This window comes from Dromaius novaehollandiae, chromosome 23, assembly GCF_036370855.1.
Source record: "Dromaius novaehollandiae isolate bDroNov1 chromosome 23, bDroNov1.hap1, whole genome shotgun sequence".
Classification (NCBI taxonomy): domain Eukaryota; kingdom Metazoa; phylum Chordata; class Aves; order Casuariiformes; family Dromaiidae; genus Dromaius; species Dromaius novaehollandiae.
In genome coordinates this window covers 7,825,582-7,842,401 of record NC_088120.1, presented here as the reverse complement: position 1 = coordinate 7,842,401, position 16,820 = coordinate 7,825,582, and the positions used below count along the sequence as shown (strand labels likewise).

The 16,820-nt window shown below is 54.2% G+C and overlaps 1 protein-coding gene across 3 annotated transcripts in view; it reads left to right on the top strand.

The window, feature by feature from the left end:
* The window catches only part of LDLRAP1 (low density lipoprotein receptor adaptor protein 1), a 44,829-nt gene that overhangs the window by 8,909 nt on the left and 19,100 nt on the right, over positions 1 to 16,820 (top strand). The window contains exons 5-9 of one of the 3 annotated variants that reach the window (XM_026098218.2): positions 637 to 759; positions 866 to 943; positions 2,453 to 2,640; positions 3,027 to 3,179; positions 7,773 to 7,963. Coding sequence is in view for 2 of the 3 variants with exons in the window: in XM_064525073.1 (XP_064381143.1) it covers positions 12,168 to 12,252 (85 nt within the window). In the remaining variant the exon portion in view is untranslated. Of the gene's footprint in view, positions 1 to 636; positions 760 to 865; positions 944 to 2,452; positions 2,641 to 3,026; positions 3,180 to 7,772; positions 7,964 to 12,007; positions 12,253 to 16,820 lie in introns of those variants that run through there. The other 2 variants (XM_064525073.1, XM_064525074.1) reach the window with 2 other exon arrangements.

Below are 16,820 nucleotides of genomic sequence, written 5' to 3'. Positions count from 1 at the left end.
TCTTCTTTTAAGTTGTTAACATGAAATTATCAATACCCGTATTCTGGTTCCTCATACCTTTTAGCAGGGTTCAAAGTAAATAGGTTTTCACAGAAATATAACTGATCCAATATAAACAAGAGCAGAATGACGTTCAGCGTCTGGCTGGAATATGGATCAACGCTGACCAAGGCATGGGATGTAAAGGCAACGCAGACAGCAGCAGCCTTTGGAGGAGTGATTCAGGGGCAAGGGTGGATGTGTAGCTCTGCCATATGGCCGGGAGACCGGCGGCCGCAGGAGAAGGAAGTTGGACTCGGAACAAACTGGTTTATCAGATGCACCTGGCATGAAATAATCTGAAACCCAGTGTGCAGCCAGTTTAGCAAACAAAAGGTCAGAAGGGAGGGTTGGGATGGTCAGACTGAATTCCTGAGTAGTACAAGCCACAGGACTTGTCTGGATTAATTCCCCCTTTCAGCAGACATGCAGGCTTAGCTTATTTTTTTTCTACTGATAGAGGATCCAATGTAAATTGTTCCAGTGGCCAATTAGATTAATTCTTAGGAAAAAAAACAAGAAAATAACAACTTATCCTGAGTCAAATTTGTTTGGCTTCGTCTTCCAGTCACTTGATATGATCCCTTTGTCTCCTAGGTTGAAGAGCATCTTTTGATCAAGCTCCTGGTCCCCTTAATGCTGCACTCCCGATGCAGAATGGTTAAATTTGCTGCCGGCTGGGTCTGTGGCACTTCATTCAATTGCCAAGTCCGCTTCAGGGTGAGAAAAGGGAGAATTTGTCTCATTATCACTGCTGAGGTCTGCACATCTAACACAGGCATCTCAAAGCATTTTAAAATCAGAAAATGATTTTGTTTTGCAACAGTGAAAAAAATGAGAAGCCAGCAAAGGCCAAGGCTATTTTCCAGAAGAGGATTCACAGAGGACCTGACTTCTCTGAACGGTTAGTGCCTGCTGTTCCCTTTGCGGTCAGATGAGACCCGAGCACTCAGCCTTTGGAGGGCCAAGCTCACCACCCACGTGATCAGATTCCAGTATTACTATTAAAAGCTCAAAAACCCAGAGTCAGCTCCTCCCCTGAGTCTAAAGATTAAAAAAAAAAAAAAAAGAAAAAGAAAAAGTCAGGTTTCTGTCCTTGCTTTCTGGATTTTTTAACTTCTATTCAGCATATTTTCAACCACAAAAATCTAGAAATCTCATTCTTTAATGTAGATGAAGACTTGTAATTTGATAACATAACCCTAGGGGCCACGTGTAAAACACCAAGGCTCATAAGAACCGGTCACTCCAAAAGTTACCAGGCACATCCAGCGCCAAACCGGGAATAAAATGTGACCCCTGCGCTCTGTTTTTCTGATGTACTCATCATGAAGTGCTCGTTTCTTTTTTTATTTTTAACTTGTCGGCATCTTTCAAACTGTTGCAACCCTGCCTGTCCTTTCTTCCTGGGAAGGATGGAGGACATTTTGTTAGGGTAGTAATTCCTAAGGAAGCCTACGCCTGGGTGGTTGGGAACACCTCACCAAAAGCAGTGTGCGGTGCGTACAGGTCCGACAGAGACGTCCTGGCTGCAGGGAACGATCTCAGCACACAGGAAAACAACAATCTGGACTGGAGAGTAAGGAGATTATAAGGATTAAACAAGATGAAAAGAGATGTTTACAATTATTATTAGCTTCAAAATCTTCACAGCCAGAGCAGCGAGGCACTGCCCATCTGTTGTTTTATGTCCACACTGCCTCGATGATTTTGTTCCTCACTGCACATTAAATTTGATGTTCTGGTACAACCCGAACTGAAAGCAACACCATCAATAGCAAAGTCTGACGGTGGAGTGCTGATGGTATTGAAGCGGCTGTCAGGGGAAGCAGCTGGGGAAGAAAGGCCCTGCAAAACCTCGGAGAGAGGGAAACAGCGTCTTAAATGCAGTAACATAACCGGCCAGAGGACAGAGACAGTATCGCTGGGCAGAAACAAAAGGCAATGCAGACTTTTCTTAAGGAAAAGCTTAAAAATGGTTATAATTGAGAACACACTGAGTTGAGCTGGGCGCTAATATTGCACCAGGCAGTCATGGCTTTCTACACAGTTCCAATTAACTCCTTTGGCATTTGCATTATAAACCCCTTATCCGGGTCGGCTATAACCTGGCAGTGAAACGTTGCTCAGGGCTGCCACACCAGCAAAGATGTGAGACGAGGGGAATGGAAACTCTTCCAGGAATGTGCTCTGAGAAACGGGGGGGAGGGTGAAATCCTTTTAAAAGTAAATATGTAAAAATCAAGGAATGTATTTCACCAGCTCTTTCCTAAGAAATCCTCTTCTGAGCAAGAGGAAGATCTGCTTCTGAAAGGGAAGGGCGCTGGATGCAGTGTTGTATATATGGGTGGTACATGTGCGTGGGCATGTATATAAACCATTACTGAGACACAACTTCGTCACTACTTTTCAGCTCATTATATTCAACTCTTTCTAAACACGGGAGGAAATGACTAGTAATATTGTGACATCCCTCGTACTCTGCCAGGCCTGCAATTCCACTCTGGCGGGCACGGAGCGTGCTTTGAACCCTGGGTCCTGCCCCGAGTTTCTAATACTGTATCAACACGGTGCGTTGCAGGGTGTATTCACCGCCCCGAGGTACGTGGCCGCGTTATCAGGGTGCCAAACCCTCACGATTAGTCAGTCCCAGGAGGCGTGACCCGAACAGCGTCACGCAGCTTCGCGGGGTTAGAGCAGGGGCAGCCCAAAATCTCAGCAACCCACAATCTACCTGTCACCATACCTCAGTGCTGGGGTCAAACTGGGGGGAAAGTTTCAGCTGGAAAGAGTGGGGGGGATTTTAATGCTAGGATGGTTCATTTTGATGTTTTATTGAAGCAGGGCAGTTCAAAGAGTTGTCTCAAAAAGTTTTTTGCTTTGATACTGGTGAATAATTTTAAAAGGTTAAAAAGCTTAAATAGCCTTAAGGAAAAAAACATTCTGAAATGACTGTTGTCTCTTTTTTTCTTTTCTCCTCTCAAAAGTTACTGAAAACCTGTGTGAACCTGAACTGAATTTGGGAAAAGGATTGATGTTTCGGCTCAGCCTGAACTGTTATCAGCATGTTCGTATTTGCAGGCTCAACAAGCAGCAGCAAAACAAACAGTTCAAGTGACTTGAGCAAGATCACCTTGCAGGTAAGGGACAGAGACAGAAATAGATCCTGTGTCTCCCATCCCGTGTCTCCACCTGACCATTTTCGACTCTAATTAAGCAATTACAAAGGCTGTTTCCCTGGCAAGGTGATAATCAGCTTCACTGCTGATTGCAGTGAGTTTTCATCACCTGATAGCACCAAGGCTCGCAGAACAGAGACACTTCCAGCTGCTGTAAATCAGCACAGCATCGCTTTCCCTTCCAGCGGACCACGCTGATTATTTATGCTGCTGATTTATTGAGGTCCCTGACAGATGTGCGGCGGTGGATTAAAATCAGACGAACGAAGGGCTGTGAGGTGCCACTGGCCTGCCGCCCCGTCCTGCAAATGGGCATTGCCACCCGGAGGCAGGGACACCTCATTTATGGCAGTCCAGGAGCTTTTGCACGAGGGGTTCAGACAGTCTCGGTGGCAGCAGCAGTCCCCATCAGAGGGACAGGGCAGATGGCTGGGTGCGGTGGCAGCTCCAACCACCCAATTTTAATCCACTGCCACATGCCTGTGAGAGCCTGAGTCACGTTCTGCAGTCTTTAATCTAGCAAAACTCTCATGGACTGAATACAAATCACCTGATGCTTAGAAACCCCCCCGCAGCCCTGTTCCCAGCTCAGGCAGGGCTGATGGGAGCGCTGTGCTTTTTGTTTGGCAGAGGAAGAGAGAATCAAACCACATTCCCTGCAAATAGGAGCCACAAATACATCGGGGAAGGAGAAGTAGAAGCACTCCCAGGATGAGAAGCATGCGGCATGGTTTAGATTTGACAGTGGGCACAAACTAATCTTGACGGATGGGGCCTGATTTCTGGGAAAACCCCACTGCATTTTGTGTACCATCCCTTCTCCCCTCTTCCTCTGTGAAGTGCCTGATCCACTTATCTTTGAACAAGTCTGAATATTGGTTAAGGCCCTCCAAAACAGCAGTTTAAGATGCTGGATACTGGAAACAGAAGATCAGTTTTTACTGTTTGAATTAGACTCTGGAGTCTTCATTTGAGCAACTAACCTTTCGCACTCTGGATACGGAGACTCAGAGAGGGTTAATCAGGAGTCTTTGAGGCGGTTTTAGGAAAGAGCATCTACTAAAACAGGCGATGCATTCTGATATTGCAAAATACATCTATTTTCTCACATCAGGTTGAAAATTCACAGCACCCTCCCCCCAGTCACAGAATTAAATCCTCCGAATGATCAGGTTCAGAAACATGCAGACTGAAAAGAAACATTTAGCTAAGGTCAGCCACAACTATTAAATGGAATATGCACATGACACAGTAAAGCTAGTATTGGAATAAAAATGCCAGCACCTCTCCCAAATATTCCCTGCACAAGATCCCATTTTGATGTGGAATTGCTTTGAAATTGTTCTATCAGAAACTTTATTGAAATCAACGTGCTCCTGCAAGATGTTTCAATTCTGGTGAAACAGCATTTCCTGCTAGAAAACTCTTTAGTTTAAATATTTCGTTGTCTCTGTTGATGCCTCCTGGGTTCATGCCCTGCTTCCAACATTGTCCTCTTTTGTGACCAGCATGCGACAAGGCTTAAATAAGTAATGATTTGTAAAGTGCTTTGATATCCTCTGATAAAAGATGCCCCAGAACTCTGTGCATTACAGTAATGCGATTTCTCTCCCCAGTTCTTCGGAAGGCATTAAATGTGTGGGCGCTCGGGTTATTTCCTCTAACAGTTGATATTTTATGCCTGATGTATTTTTATCTTTGATATATTATATAACTAAGTCATACCAGTGTCAATCCGAGAGCTCTTGCACTGTCACTAAAACTAATCCAGTCTAACACAAGCCTAAGACCAGGACTGTATTGTTTTGTGACGTAAAATATAATTAACATAAATAAGTGACTAAATTCCTCAAAGAGGGCCTGGTCCCACTGTCTTTACACTGGGAAACTTTAATTAAAATCAATATCAGCTAACTTTCTCTCTCAGCTGTGTCCTCAGCATATGCCAGGAGAATTTGTACCCAGTGGTTTTATCCTGCTAAAAGCTTTGAACCCAGTGAAGCCACTGGAGAAGTAGTACAAGGGATAACTTTTCCTCTCTGCCTGCATTAAAGCAGAGCAATCTTCAGTGAATAATAAATTCACCATGAAATAAGACATATCCCCGGGAACTAAACTATTCATGAATTAGATTTGCATTTGGCAAATCACTTTGGTCAAGCAACCCACGGAAAATAGAAAACATTCGGAGCTGGCTCCCCAGTTTCGTGCAGGACTTACAGGCAGAGCTGGCGTGCGCCTTGTTGCTTCGGCCCTCTGCAAGCGAGATCTCATTTGAGCTCAGGGCCCAGCCTCGGTCCGTGGTCCACGGGAAAAGATTGGGCCCCTCCAGAGGACCGTTCATCTCCCCTGGGAGCTGGTCCAGCCTCTGGAGACGGCACTCTCTCCCTTAGCTACACAGGGAGACTGGATAATTAGCTCAGGCTAGACACCCGGCTTCCAGACAGCAGGAGTGAGCCAAATCCTGCTGCGGTTGCTACGGGTGCTGCTGCCGCTCTGCAGGTTTTTGAGCCAAAATCTCTGACCACTTCATGCCAGCTAAGATTTTTGCAGCAGATGTCAACATCTGCAGCAGTCAGATGGGCTGCAGGGGCACTGGGAGCCGGCGGCCCCTTGCGTCCGCCGCGCTGATGCTCTGCGCACATGGAGGAAGAGTTACAGCGATGCTGCTCCATCCCATGACGCTTCAGCTGCCGCGTCTGCTCCCTGGCTCGTGGGCCGGGAAACAGGGAGCTCAAGTGGGAAACTGCCCGGGGGGCTGCAGAGCACAGGAGCAGATGTGACCCTGCAGATGCAGCAACCTGGGATGGGAAAGGGCCACCTGCGCCTCTCCTGAGGCTGCTCCCGGCCATCCACTAGACGTAGCTCAAAAGGGCCCCAAAATATCTGCTCCCCAGGCCGCTGCCCACCAGGGCTCGGATTGCTTCCCAGTGTCCGATGGCAAACTTGTTTTCTGTAGTACGGGCCAAAAGCCACAGCAGTATCGTGCCACCTGAAGGAAGGAGGAGAGGGTGCATTGGGTATGCAAACAGGCATTTCGCTCTGCTGCGGTTCTGGGAAGAAAAGCGAGTCTGCAGGGAAACAAACCACAAACAAATACACACTTAGAACAAGCAATAGAACAATTTCCCTGGACAACAGCAGCACTGATGTGGATTTTCCATCCATCACCCTTCCTGCTGAGCTCAGGAATTTCTCAATTCCCCAGCTCAACTTCCTCCTTGATTGGGGAGCCTATTTTTCCCCTCGCAAGAAGGGGAACGTGTTTCAGTAGCAGAGCGTACAAGGCATCTGCTGCTGCCTCCACCACGAGCACAACAGGGAGGGAGGTTGCTCTCCTAATGAGCTCCTGCCTTGTTTACAGGTTAATTTGCTGCCAGGGCAAGGCACGAGAGCTCCGACAGTCTCAGATTTTAGGAGAATTGTGTACACATGCCAGCACCAGCCACAGAGAGTGGCTCAAAAAACTCTAAAAAGTGACTCCAAAAAGGAGTGAGCTCTACTTCTTGGTGCCCGAGAGTGTACAGAACTGGGCTAATTAATATATGCAATTTTGGGAAGAGACATTCAGTCTTATGCTTCAAGGTTTAAGCCAGCCTCTAATTACTAGGGATTAGGAGATTTCCTGAGCTGTCCTCCGTAGCGGCCGGCAGCGAGCACCGCTGGAAGCAGGATGCGTGCAGATGGTCTGTGTGCCTTGACAGCACTGACAGTCCCCATCTCTTTGCAGCCTTCTCAGAAACCGCTTCAGCTCCCCTGCTGCACATGCACTGCGTTTGGGCCCTGGCCCATCAGCTGCAGCTGATCAGGCATGTTGACGAGGCTGACAGGCCTTGATTGCAATTAAGTTGCTGCTAGGTATTGCCCTGGGCCTTCTTTCCATCAGCACTGGCAGCTGAGTGTGATCAGCTGTCTGCCTTGTTTTATCTGTGATCCAGGCAAAAGCAACCAGGCTACAGAGATGTGAGAATAGCTTGGAAACATGATACTAAAGAGGCAGCAAAAAAAAGAATATCCCGGTCATAATGTTTGGGGAAAGCATGTGAGGACCTTGCTAGTGCTGGGGATGGTAGTTGGTGTGTTAAGTTGCTGTTGTGGGGGCTGCTCCCCTCCATGCCGCAGGATCCGTGCGGGAAGGTGAAGCTGGCTGTGGCTTTGCTCCCGCTGTGCTTGCGGGTGCTGTTTTGGGGCGAGGAGCAGCACAGCCGGCCGGGGTCCCGGCGGGGGAGATCAGATATCTCTCACTCAGGGAGAGGGGGCTGTTGTTTCTGGCTGGGATGTGGCTGCAGGCTAGGAACAGCTTCTCAGGTGCGCTTAAAAACCTTACTGAGAGCTGGCAAAATATCCAAATAGACACATGGCCCCAGGCAGGCAAGACCCAGCTGTGGGCAGGGATGTGACCAGCTCTCCAGGTCCCGCGTCCTGAGATGGGCTCTGCCCCCAAGCTGGGCTGTGTGTGCCGTCCTCCAGCCCATCTGTCCAGTGCTGCAGCTCTCAATTCAGCTGTTACCAAAATGAGTGTTTTTCATGTCAGCTTTTGTTTTAAATCTTCAGCCTGACGCCGCTTTCTGGAGTGACCAGGGCGGATCCTCGGTGCCTTGCAGTCAAAGAGGTGCACGGTGATGCTTGAGATGGTCCTCGGTGGAAGCACAACTGCTGCAGCTGAAGGAAGTGACTGGTCACATAGTGACCAAACGGGGCAAATACAATCGCTGCAATCAACAGTTGCTCCAGACTGGATGCTGGTACAGTCAGATATTGTTTGGCTTTGTAATATTTATACTGTGTATTTTTATAATGCCCTTTCTCCACAGATCTCAAAGCATGTTAATTGACTCATTAACAAAGTGGTAATGATTGGATTAATTTAAATCTTAAGCACTCCTATAAATTAGAAATGTTACTGATAGAATAAAATGTCACCCCGAGGTCTGGGTTAGTTACAGCTCAGCCCCACAGCAGCAGGGTACAATGAGGCCAAGTTTTTCTACCCTAGTAAAGCACTTAAGATCATCGCATGAAAAGTGCTATTTAAGGGTCAGTATCGTTGGGTGTAATCCTTCTGGCAGGACTGTAATCTGTGAAACCCGAGGGAGCAGGGTGATGTAAACTGAACGCAGACCTGCCATGGCACTAACCTGCCTTGCTGGCTCTCCGCACGCAGCAGCGGGGAGACTTTCTGGCCAGGCTGTTTTTTCTGAACGGTGGAGGTGGAGAGGTGAGCGGCTCAGGCTTTTCCGCAAGGCTGGAGGAGGACTAGCACCGGCTTTGTCATCCTGGAAATGGGACACATCTCCCTTGCTAGCTACTCACTTAATCAGGGTAGCCCGCAACATTATGGCCAACAAACGTCAATGAGAGCAAATTTGTAGTTGCCGGTGTTATTTGCTCCTTAATGAAATGTCAAAGGAAGTGAAAACAGTAGCAAATGTCAGCAACTGGTCTTTTATCACATAGACTGTTAGATGCAGGCCTTCTCAGCAAATGCGCCAATTTATTACGAGGCAAACCTCAGAAGGATTTGAGAGGGTGGAAGGAGCTCAGATTTCCATTAGTGATCACCTTTTAACCAGCCTCGGATATGCTAACTTCTGTAAATGCACTTTGCTATAAGTATTAAGACAATAGAAGGAATGGATAAAACCTCGGGAGCATGCGCTGTCCCTGGCTGTGGTGAAAAAGGAATGGGTTTGCTGACTTGATTAATAAGGGTAGGGAGCAAATACACTTTACCGCAAGGTTAGATGTTCAATTACTGTCAATGAACTTATGTCTGGGGCTGTGTGTGTGCGTCTCAAAGACTGTTCCAAAGAAATTTGGGATGGCTCACTCAACCCTGGCCCCTCCAGCCTGGAAAATGCATCATCACTACAAGACAATGCAATTGTTTCACTGGTGAAAAGCTGCATTTGTTTCCCTGCAATTCATGGATGCAAACACCATGGTGGGCAAGAATAATGGAGCCTCGGAGAGGTGGCACTGGCCACAATTCCTGTGTATTTTCTGGACGGAAGAGACGGTATTAGGAATGTCGGAGAAGAACAGCCCCATTGCTGCAATACCGTAGGCACAAACTTGTGTATTTTGGTGACTCTGCAGAGCTGAAAATAACCTTGAAAAAGTACAGGCAGAAAGAGCTAGTGGCTCGTCAGGAGTGAAGACAATTAATGAGGAGATGGATGGGTGGTGATCAGCAGAGCACGGCAGGGGTTGGGGAGGTCAGCCACACCGCGCTTGCAGCTAGCGAGAAAGCAGGAAGTCTTCCAAAAAACACTGCTGCGATATCCTCGGCACTCAGACATAAATAAATAGGTTTGACTTCGCTTCCCTGGCCTGCGGGACCCGTCTGCCTGCAGCTCCCCTTGCCTGGGCTGCTCAGCGCCTTAGCAGGTAGATCAGCATGGGGCTGCAATCTTCAGATGCCGGAGGCTCTGCCTTTCTGGGGGGAGATGACACTAGTAATTTCTCACCATTACAGGGATATTTTAAACCCAAATTATGACTTTCAGGGAGGCTGGCTTGGATGGCACAGCCACGCTAGAGACCTTGATTTGATTACTACTCTGTCTCAGGCTGCTGTCATGCTGTCACGGTCTTTTGCTCTCCAACTGCTGTGGCACTTAAGAAACACGTTCGGCTACTCCCACGCAGACGCACACGCCCGAGACGGCGCAGTCAGCAAAGTGAGGGGAAAAGCGACACTGATGTTGGGAGTTCATTGGGGAAAAATCAGCAGGGGAAGATGCCGCAGCTGGCGCTTGTGCTCTTTGCAGCAGCAGCCAGAGAAAGAGGCCTGTGCGGCCGAACCGCCAAACCCGCTGCGCCCAGGGACGCGCACCTGGGAAGGAGCTGGGAAGGTCAGTGACACGCAGGAGCCGCCCTAGCAGGGGAGGATCGCAGCGATAAGGCAGCACGTGCGAGCCGGAGCCTGCCCTGGTGGGATAATGACCAGGAACCAGCTTGTGAAATCGCTACCGAGGAGGCGATGGGAAGGAAGCAGCGTGCAAGTGCAGCAACTGCTGCCCCAGCTAACCCAAGCATGGCGATATATTTAGTCAATGCTGGTGCAAAACACAGAAATAGGAAAATAAATCACTGGCGCATCAAATAGCTGCTGTGCAGCTTTCGCAGGCTATTTTATCAATGAATTAATTGCAAAGGTGTCTGCCTTAGCTCATCAGATGTTGGCAAGCAGGAAGCCCTCCAGTGAAATGCAGGCTGTTGGGGGGGAGCTGAGCTTCATCGATGATTTAGTGAAACATTTAAGCGTGTGCTTAAAACCCTGGACTTCAATTAGGTGTAAGCATATGCTTAAAAATAAGCACAGATGCTTAAGTGAGTTGCTGTGCAGAGATGGATCTATGCATATGCTTAAAATTTGTTCCTGACACAAGGAGTTTTCAAGCTTTTCGGTATCTGCAGGCTGTTGTTTACCCGCTTCCTTCGAGAGCTGCGCCAGTCTGGTTAGCAGTCGGGGGAAGTTTCTTGTTTCAAGTTCGGGTCATGGGCTTCGGTTTTACAGGTGCAAGCTCAGATTAAAACCCAGCAGTAAACGGAGGGACGTGTATCCTCGGTGCCTTCCTATTTTACGCTGGGCATTTGAAAGGGAGAGGTTCTCTCTAGCCTTTCCGCCATCTGTGCTGCCTGCTCACTTCTTGCGTTGTGCTCGTTCTGCGGAGGGGGAATAGCTGCCGTCGCTCTGGCTGCTTGGCAGTTCGGCTTGTTGACTCTTGCACGTTAGCTCAGTGCTCCAACTTACAAACATGAGAGGAATGTTAAAATTTAACTAAAAAGGAATTTTCAATTACACAAAAATGTTTCTGTGAATAATAGGCTTTCTAAGGCATTATTCTACAAATCCTGAATATGGGGTTTAACCTCCTCGTTATTATCCCTTTAATTTCAAAAAGGCTTTGAGGCCTTAATCTTTCACACAATTATGTTCCAGCTGAATTAAAAGCTTGCTGGCAGCTAGGGTGACACGAAGGGACAGCACATGCTTGGACTAATGGGTGTACGTCCCGTTATTAAATGCCCTATTAAAATATCATATAACATTTTTCTCGTCCCAGCTTGGAGGCCATAACGAAACACTTCTAAGGGAAAAATGCAGCTTCCCATGTCTGAGTATGCCGAAGTGCTTTTGAGGCTACTTGCGTGAATCTTTCAGGTTGTCGTGGTGGAGCCGCGGGAAGGGTTTTCTGCTGGAAATTCGTAGGGAGTCGCGGGTCCTTGGTCGGAGAGGTGGGAGCCCCCGCGCCGGGAGGGGGGCTGCAGCCCGGCCCTTGGCGAGCTCACCCTGGCGCTCCTGCTGCCGGCGTTTGCCGGGGGGATCTCCAGGGGATCCCTGGATCTCCAGGGGATCCCTAAGGAGACCTGCAGCTCTCCAAGGATCCCCAGGTCTCTGGTGGACCTCCAGGGCGACCCGCGGTCCCTCGATCTCTGATGGCTCTCTGGGGTGACTGGGGGTCCCTGCATCTCTGGGGGGACCTGCAGCTCCCCGGGGTTCCCCAGGTGACCCACACTCCCCCCCCGGGGCAGGAGTGCGGCCCCCAGGGCCGGCCAGCCCCGGCCTCTGCCTCCCCGCTGGGGCCGGGGGACCCGGGTTCGAGCCCCGCGCAAGGAGGCGCCCGGCCGGGGGGACCCGGGTTCGAGCCCCGCGCAGGGGGGGGGCGCCCGGCCTTGGGGACCCGGGTTCGAGCCCCGCGCAGGGGGGGCGCCGGGCCGGGCCGCCCGGAGCGCCGCGGGTTCGAGTCCCGGGCCGGGAGCGTGCAGGGCGGCGGCGGCGGCGGGACGTCACGGCCCTGAGCGGCGGGATTTACATAGCTATCGCCTCCCCCTTCCCACACGCGATCATCCCTCGCCGAGGGCGGCGCAGCGCCGGCAGGAAAGTTTGCGGAGTTGGGGGGGCCGCGCCGGGCCCGGAGCGGCGGCGGCGGCGGCGGCGGGATGGACGCGCTGAAGTCGGCGGGCCGCGCCCTGCTGCGGAGCCCCAGCGTCGCCAAGCCGTCCTGGGCCGGCGGCCGCCACAAGAGTGAGGCTCCGCCGCCCCTTGTTCCCCCCTTGGCCTCGGCCTCAGCCCCCTCCCCCCCCCCGCTTCAGACCCTTTTTTCCCGGCTTTAACCCCTCTTTCCTCCCTCTTGCCTCCTCCTTTTGCCCCCCCCCCCGCACCCCGTTTTTCTCCACGGCTTTACCCCCCTTTTCAGTCCCCTCTTCCGATTACATTTTCTTCCTCTTTCAGCCACTTTTTGCCCCCTGCTTTACTCCACCTAGTCCCCCCCTCGCACCTCTGAAATATCCTTCTTGCAGCCACTTTTTGTTCCCTGCTTTACTCCATCTACTTCCCCCCTTGCACCTCTTTTTCTCCCCCCTCGCACCCTCTTTTTTGCTTTACCCCCCTTGCACCCTCTTTTTGCTTTACCCCCCTTGCACCCCCATGTCGTTCCCTACTTTATGCCTTTTTCCCTCTTTCTGCAGCCCCCTCTCCCCTGCTTTACCCCATGTTCCCCCCCGTTGCACCCCCTATTCCTTCCCCCCCCGGTCCCCCTTTCCCCCCTGCACCGTGGCCGCAGGGTGGAGGAGGCTCCTGCCCCGCCGGGCCTGGGGGGGCCGCTCGTGCTGCGCCCCCCGCAATGTGGGTTTGCCCCCCGGGAAGGGGCAGGTGTCAGCGTGGGGAGATGGGGGTCCCCCAGGGTCGCTGCGGCTGCAGGAGCCAAACCGCCTCCATTCACCCGCCGAGGTGCCGCCGGCTGATGCTGCGGGGCAAAGCGCTGCCGTGGGGCTGGGGCGCTTTGGAAAGCCCCCCGCGGCGGGGAGAGGGGATCGGGGCTTGCTGGACGCCCTCCATCTCCATCCTCAAAGCAGCCCCTCTGCAGCCGCCCGGCTCTTTCTCCCCGCTTTGCCGGCCCGAGGCGCGTTCCTGCCCCGGTCTCCGCTTTCCCTTTCTTTCTGGCCTCTCGGGCAGCAGGGAGAATCCACGGGAGCCAGGTACTGCGAGCGGGATGGAGTGCAGACCGCCTGGCAGGCGTTTTCTGGCCTCCTTCCACTGCTTGCTCTAGCACGTGACGGCGCGTGTGCGCCCGCCGGGGTGACGAGCCGCTCCGCGCTCGGCTCTCGCCAAGCGTTTTCTTGCCGTGGTCCGGGAGAAGCCCGGCTGCAGGGGAGCGAGAGCCTGCGCTGGCTTTTGCTCCGCATCACCAAGGACACGGGACTCGCAGGAGAGGTCGTGTCTGGGTGCAGAATTGCAGCCTGCTTCCCCGCCCTGTGTCCACGCTGTGTCCAGACAGTCCCATCCGCGGTTGTCTGCGATTTTCCTCTTATTAGTTGGCCCAGACGCACGCAACTTTCTCAGCGCCGTGCGCAGGGTACGGTGCAATTCTTTCCATGCCTGAGAGGGTTTGCATCTAAATCGGGTGCTCCTGTCAAACCTGTTATTACATTCCTTAGGGGCTTTGGAAAATTACTGTAATTTGCAGTGGAAACGGTTCCCTGGTACCTTCCACCCCGTCGCTTGTGAGAGGTGGGAGAAACGTGATTTCACCCCCAGTAGCTCTCGCCTCGTCCCTCCCCTCTGTCCCCAGTGCCCCCGGCTCTGCTCTGTGTCTCTGGGCTGGTTCTGGCTCCCCGGGACGGACCCACGCCTCGGTGCTGCTCTGTCGTCTCCCTCGCCTGCACTTGGCCCTGCCTGCGGGAAGCAGGGTCCGGCCTCGGCGTTCCCGGAGAGCTGCCGCTTCCCGCGGGGCTGGCGAGCGGCAGCGCGGCGCTCTGCTCCCATCCCCGGCTCGTGCTGTCCTCCCCGCGCGGCTTTGCCCTGAGACTTGAAGGGCAGCGGGGAAACGGAGGCCCAAAACGGTGCCGTTGGCGCGAGCTGCCCGTTGCGGACAGGGTGGGGGCCGGTGCAGGCGTTGGGGTGCTCCAAGAGCCGCGGGGTTGCTCAGGGGATGTGACGGCTCCGCGGGCGCTGGCAGCTCGCACAAGGGTAGGTACCGGGTGGCAGCTGCTGTAGAAAGCGCCCATGCCGGAGACCTCACTGCCCAGAGGCAGGATCAAACTTCTTGATTTTACTAATCTCCTGATGAGATTTACCCCGGATCTTTGTGCCTTTTTGTAAGGATTAGGAGGGCAGTAGCGGCGGGCTCTGAAATCCCGGAGCGCTGGAGGGCAGCGCTGGGGCTGCATCACCACGGATGCTGGTGCCGGGCTGGGACTTGGCGAAGCGCCTTCAGAAAGTGGCCATGTGGGACACGTGCCGCTTGGTAACGAGAAAGCAAAGCCGCTCCTGATTTTGGGCTGGAAACCCTCGTGAGCCCGCCGCCGCTCAGCATCGCGAGCAGGCTGCCAAGGCGCGGGAGCGTCGCTGCCGCCGGCGGGTCTGGGCGCGGAGCCGGCCTGTCCGCCGGGACAGCACCTGCCTTGCGAAAGGCCGCGTGTGACCACTCTGCCCAGGATCGACCTGCTGGCCTTGCAGCCGCGGTGCCTAAGCCGCCTAAGCGCGCTGAGCCGAGGCGAAGCCGGAGCGCGGGTGCGTACCTTAACTGCAGGTGGATAAGGTGGAGATAAACCGCGCAGAACAGGATGTGTGGAGGAGTGTCGGTGCTCAGCTCCCTGCCCCTGTTTACGCGTTTCGAGCCCGAAGGCTCCGCGCCGAACAGACCTGCGGTTTCCTGCCCCTCACCTTCGGTGGCAAGCTGTCATCCTCGCCCTGCCCCGGCTGAGCTGGGGTGCCGCGAGCAGAGACGCTGCTCAGCCCCGGGGTGCTCAGGGTCCTCGGCCCAGGCGCTGAGCTTCGGTGGCGGGGCTGTGGCAAAGCCTGAGCCGGCCCTGAGGCGCGAGTGCAAGGAAGGCGTCCTGGGCACTCGGCACCCCAGGGTGCTGCCGGCTGCTGGGCTTGCTCACGTGCAGCTTGGGGAGCCCTGGCACTTGCCTCTTCGTGGCCTCCAATGCTTCTTCCTTTCTGAAAGCACTTCAGTGGCTGAACTGAAACCGCCCGTGTTTCCGCCCCAGCCCAGCATGAGCTGCCTGTGCCTGGGCCGAGCCGCCGACCGGAGCCGCCAGCACCCGGACGTTGTGCTGGTGCTGAGCACCGCGCGCCCAAAGGCTCCCTCTCCCCAGCAAGGCTCCCCACCTCCTCTCGGCCCTGGGCACGTGTGTGGACGCCCGCTCCCGCTTTGGGGGGCTGCTTTGGGGCTGCCCTGCTCCCTCCGGCCGCCGCTGCGGGACTGCGTGGTGCAGCGCCGTGTGCGGGCAGAGTCCCGCGAGCGGTTCCCAGCTGGCCGGTGCGGCGCAGCGAGGTCCGGCCTGTCTCTGCAAGCCTGGGGAATCGTCCTGAATCTCCTGGGGACGGTGCACATGTTGCGTCCGAAGATAAGGAGCCGTCGAGCTGTCGGTTGTGCCGAGCGAGCATCCTCGCCTTGGTGTAAAGGCGGCAGCTGGAGGATGTGGAGGGAGGTTTTGCCTTTAGCTCGCCGGTGGTGTGGTCGGCAGCCCAAGCACGGAGGCCGCCCGAGAGAAAAACATGCCGTCGGCAGGGGCTGGCCAAAATCCTCAGTGCAGCGGGGCTGTGCTTGGCGAGGAGCAGAGGGAGCGGAGCGTCGGCCAGGGGTGCGTCCCCCCGTCCCGGGGCCGCGCGCTGCCCCAATGGCGCCCGACTCGCCGCCGTCTCCGCGCAGGGCGTGAGCTGGAGTCGCTCTGCAAAGCCGCAGAGGGGGAAGTGGGTGGCGGTGAGAGGGGTGCTGGTGCTCGCTTCTCTTATCTGCGCTGCCTCGAATGTGTGGAGGAGGTTTCGAGGGCAGGAAGCGCTGCGGGAGCACGGGGAGCGCCGTGCCGGGCTGCCACAGCAGGAATCGCCCGGCCGTAGCGTGTGCCCGTCCCTCCACCCCGGCCCACTCGCCTGGCTCAGGCTGCGAAGGGGTGGGAGGACATCAACGGCGCCCTTGACTTTTGAGAAAACCGAGGTCTGGTTGGCACTATTTGTTTCCAGGCAGAGTGCAAGTTAAGTGAAGCATCTTGTGTGCCCTTGGTCGGCTGCTGAGCTGTGGGAACGAGTCGTCCGCGCAGCCTTTTTCTGCGTATTTGCACCTTGCGGCAGCGCCGGCTGCTCTCAATGCTCGGGCTGGCCAAGCACGAAGCTCTTTTCCTCCCGTCGTGTCGGCCGGGGGAGCTTCCCGCAGCGGTGGGTCCGTGCCGAGCTGAAGTGCCAGCACCCCAAAGGCCCCGTGAAGCAACCGGACTGGCCGACGGCTGCGAGTCCCGCTGGTAACTGCAAACCCAGTTTCCCACGCAGTCCCAGGTGCCGCTCCAGTAAGCGGAGTGCTCCCGGGGAGCGCCTGACCGCAGCAGCCCTGCGCAGTCTGGTAGACGGACGAGGCGAGGAGCCGGATGCCAAGCGCTGGTCCCTGTGCTCCCGGCGCCCTGGGGCTGCTCCGGCGTGTCTCCGCGGCATCCGGGCCGCCGGAGCCATATGGCATTGCCGCTGGGTTTCGCGAGGCAGAGCAGGGCCTGCGAGTGCACTCGCGCCTCCGCGCTCCCGCCGCGCTGCAAGCTGTCCTCCGCGAGCGGAGCGGCTCCGCTCACGCTCCTTTCCGCGTGCCCTGCTGGGTTTGC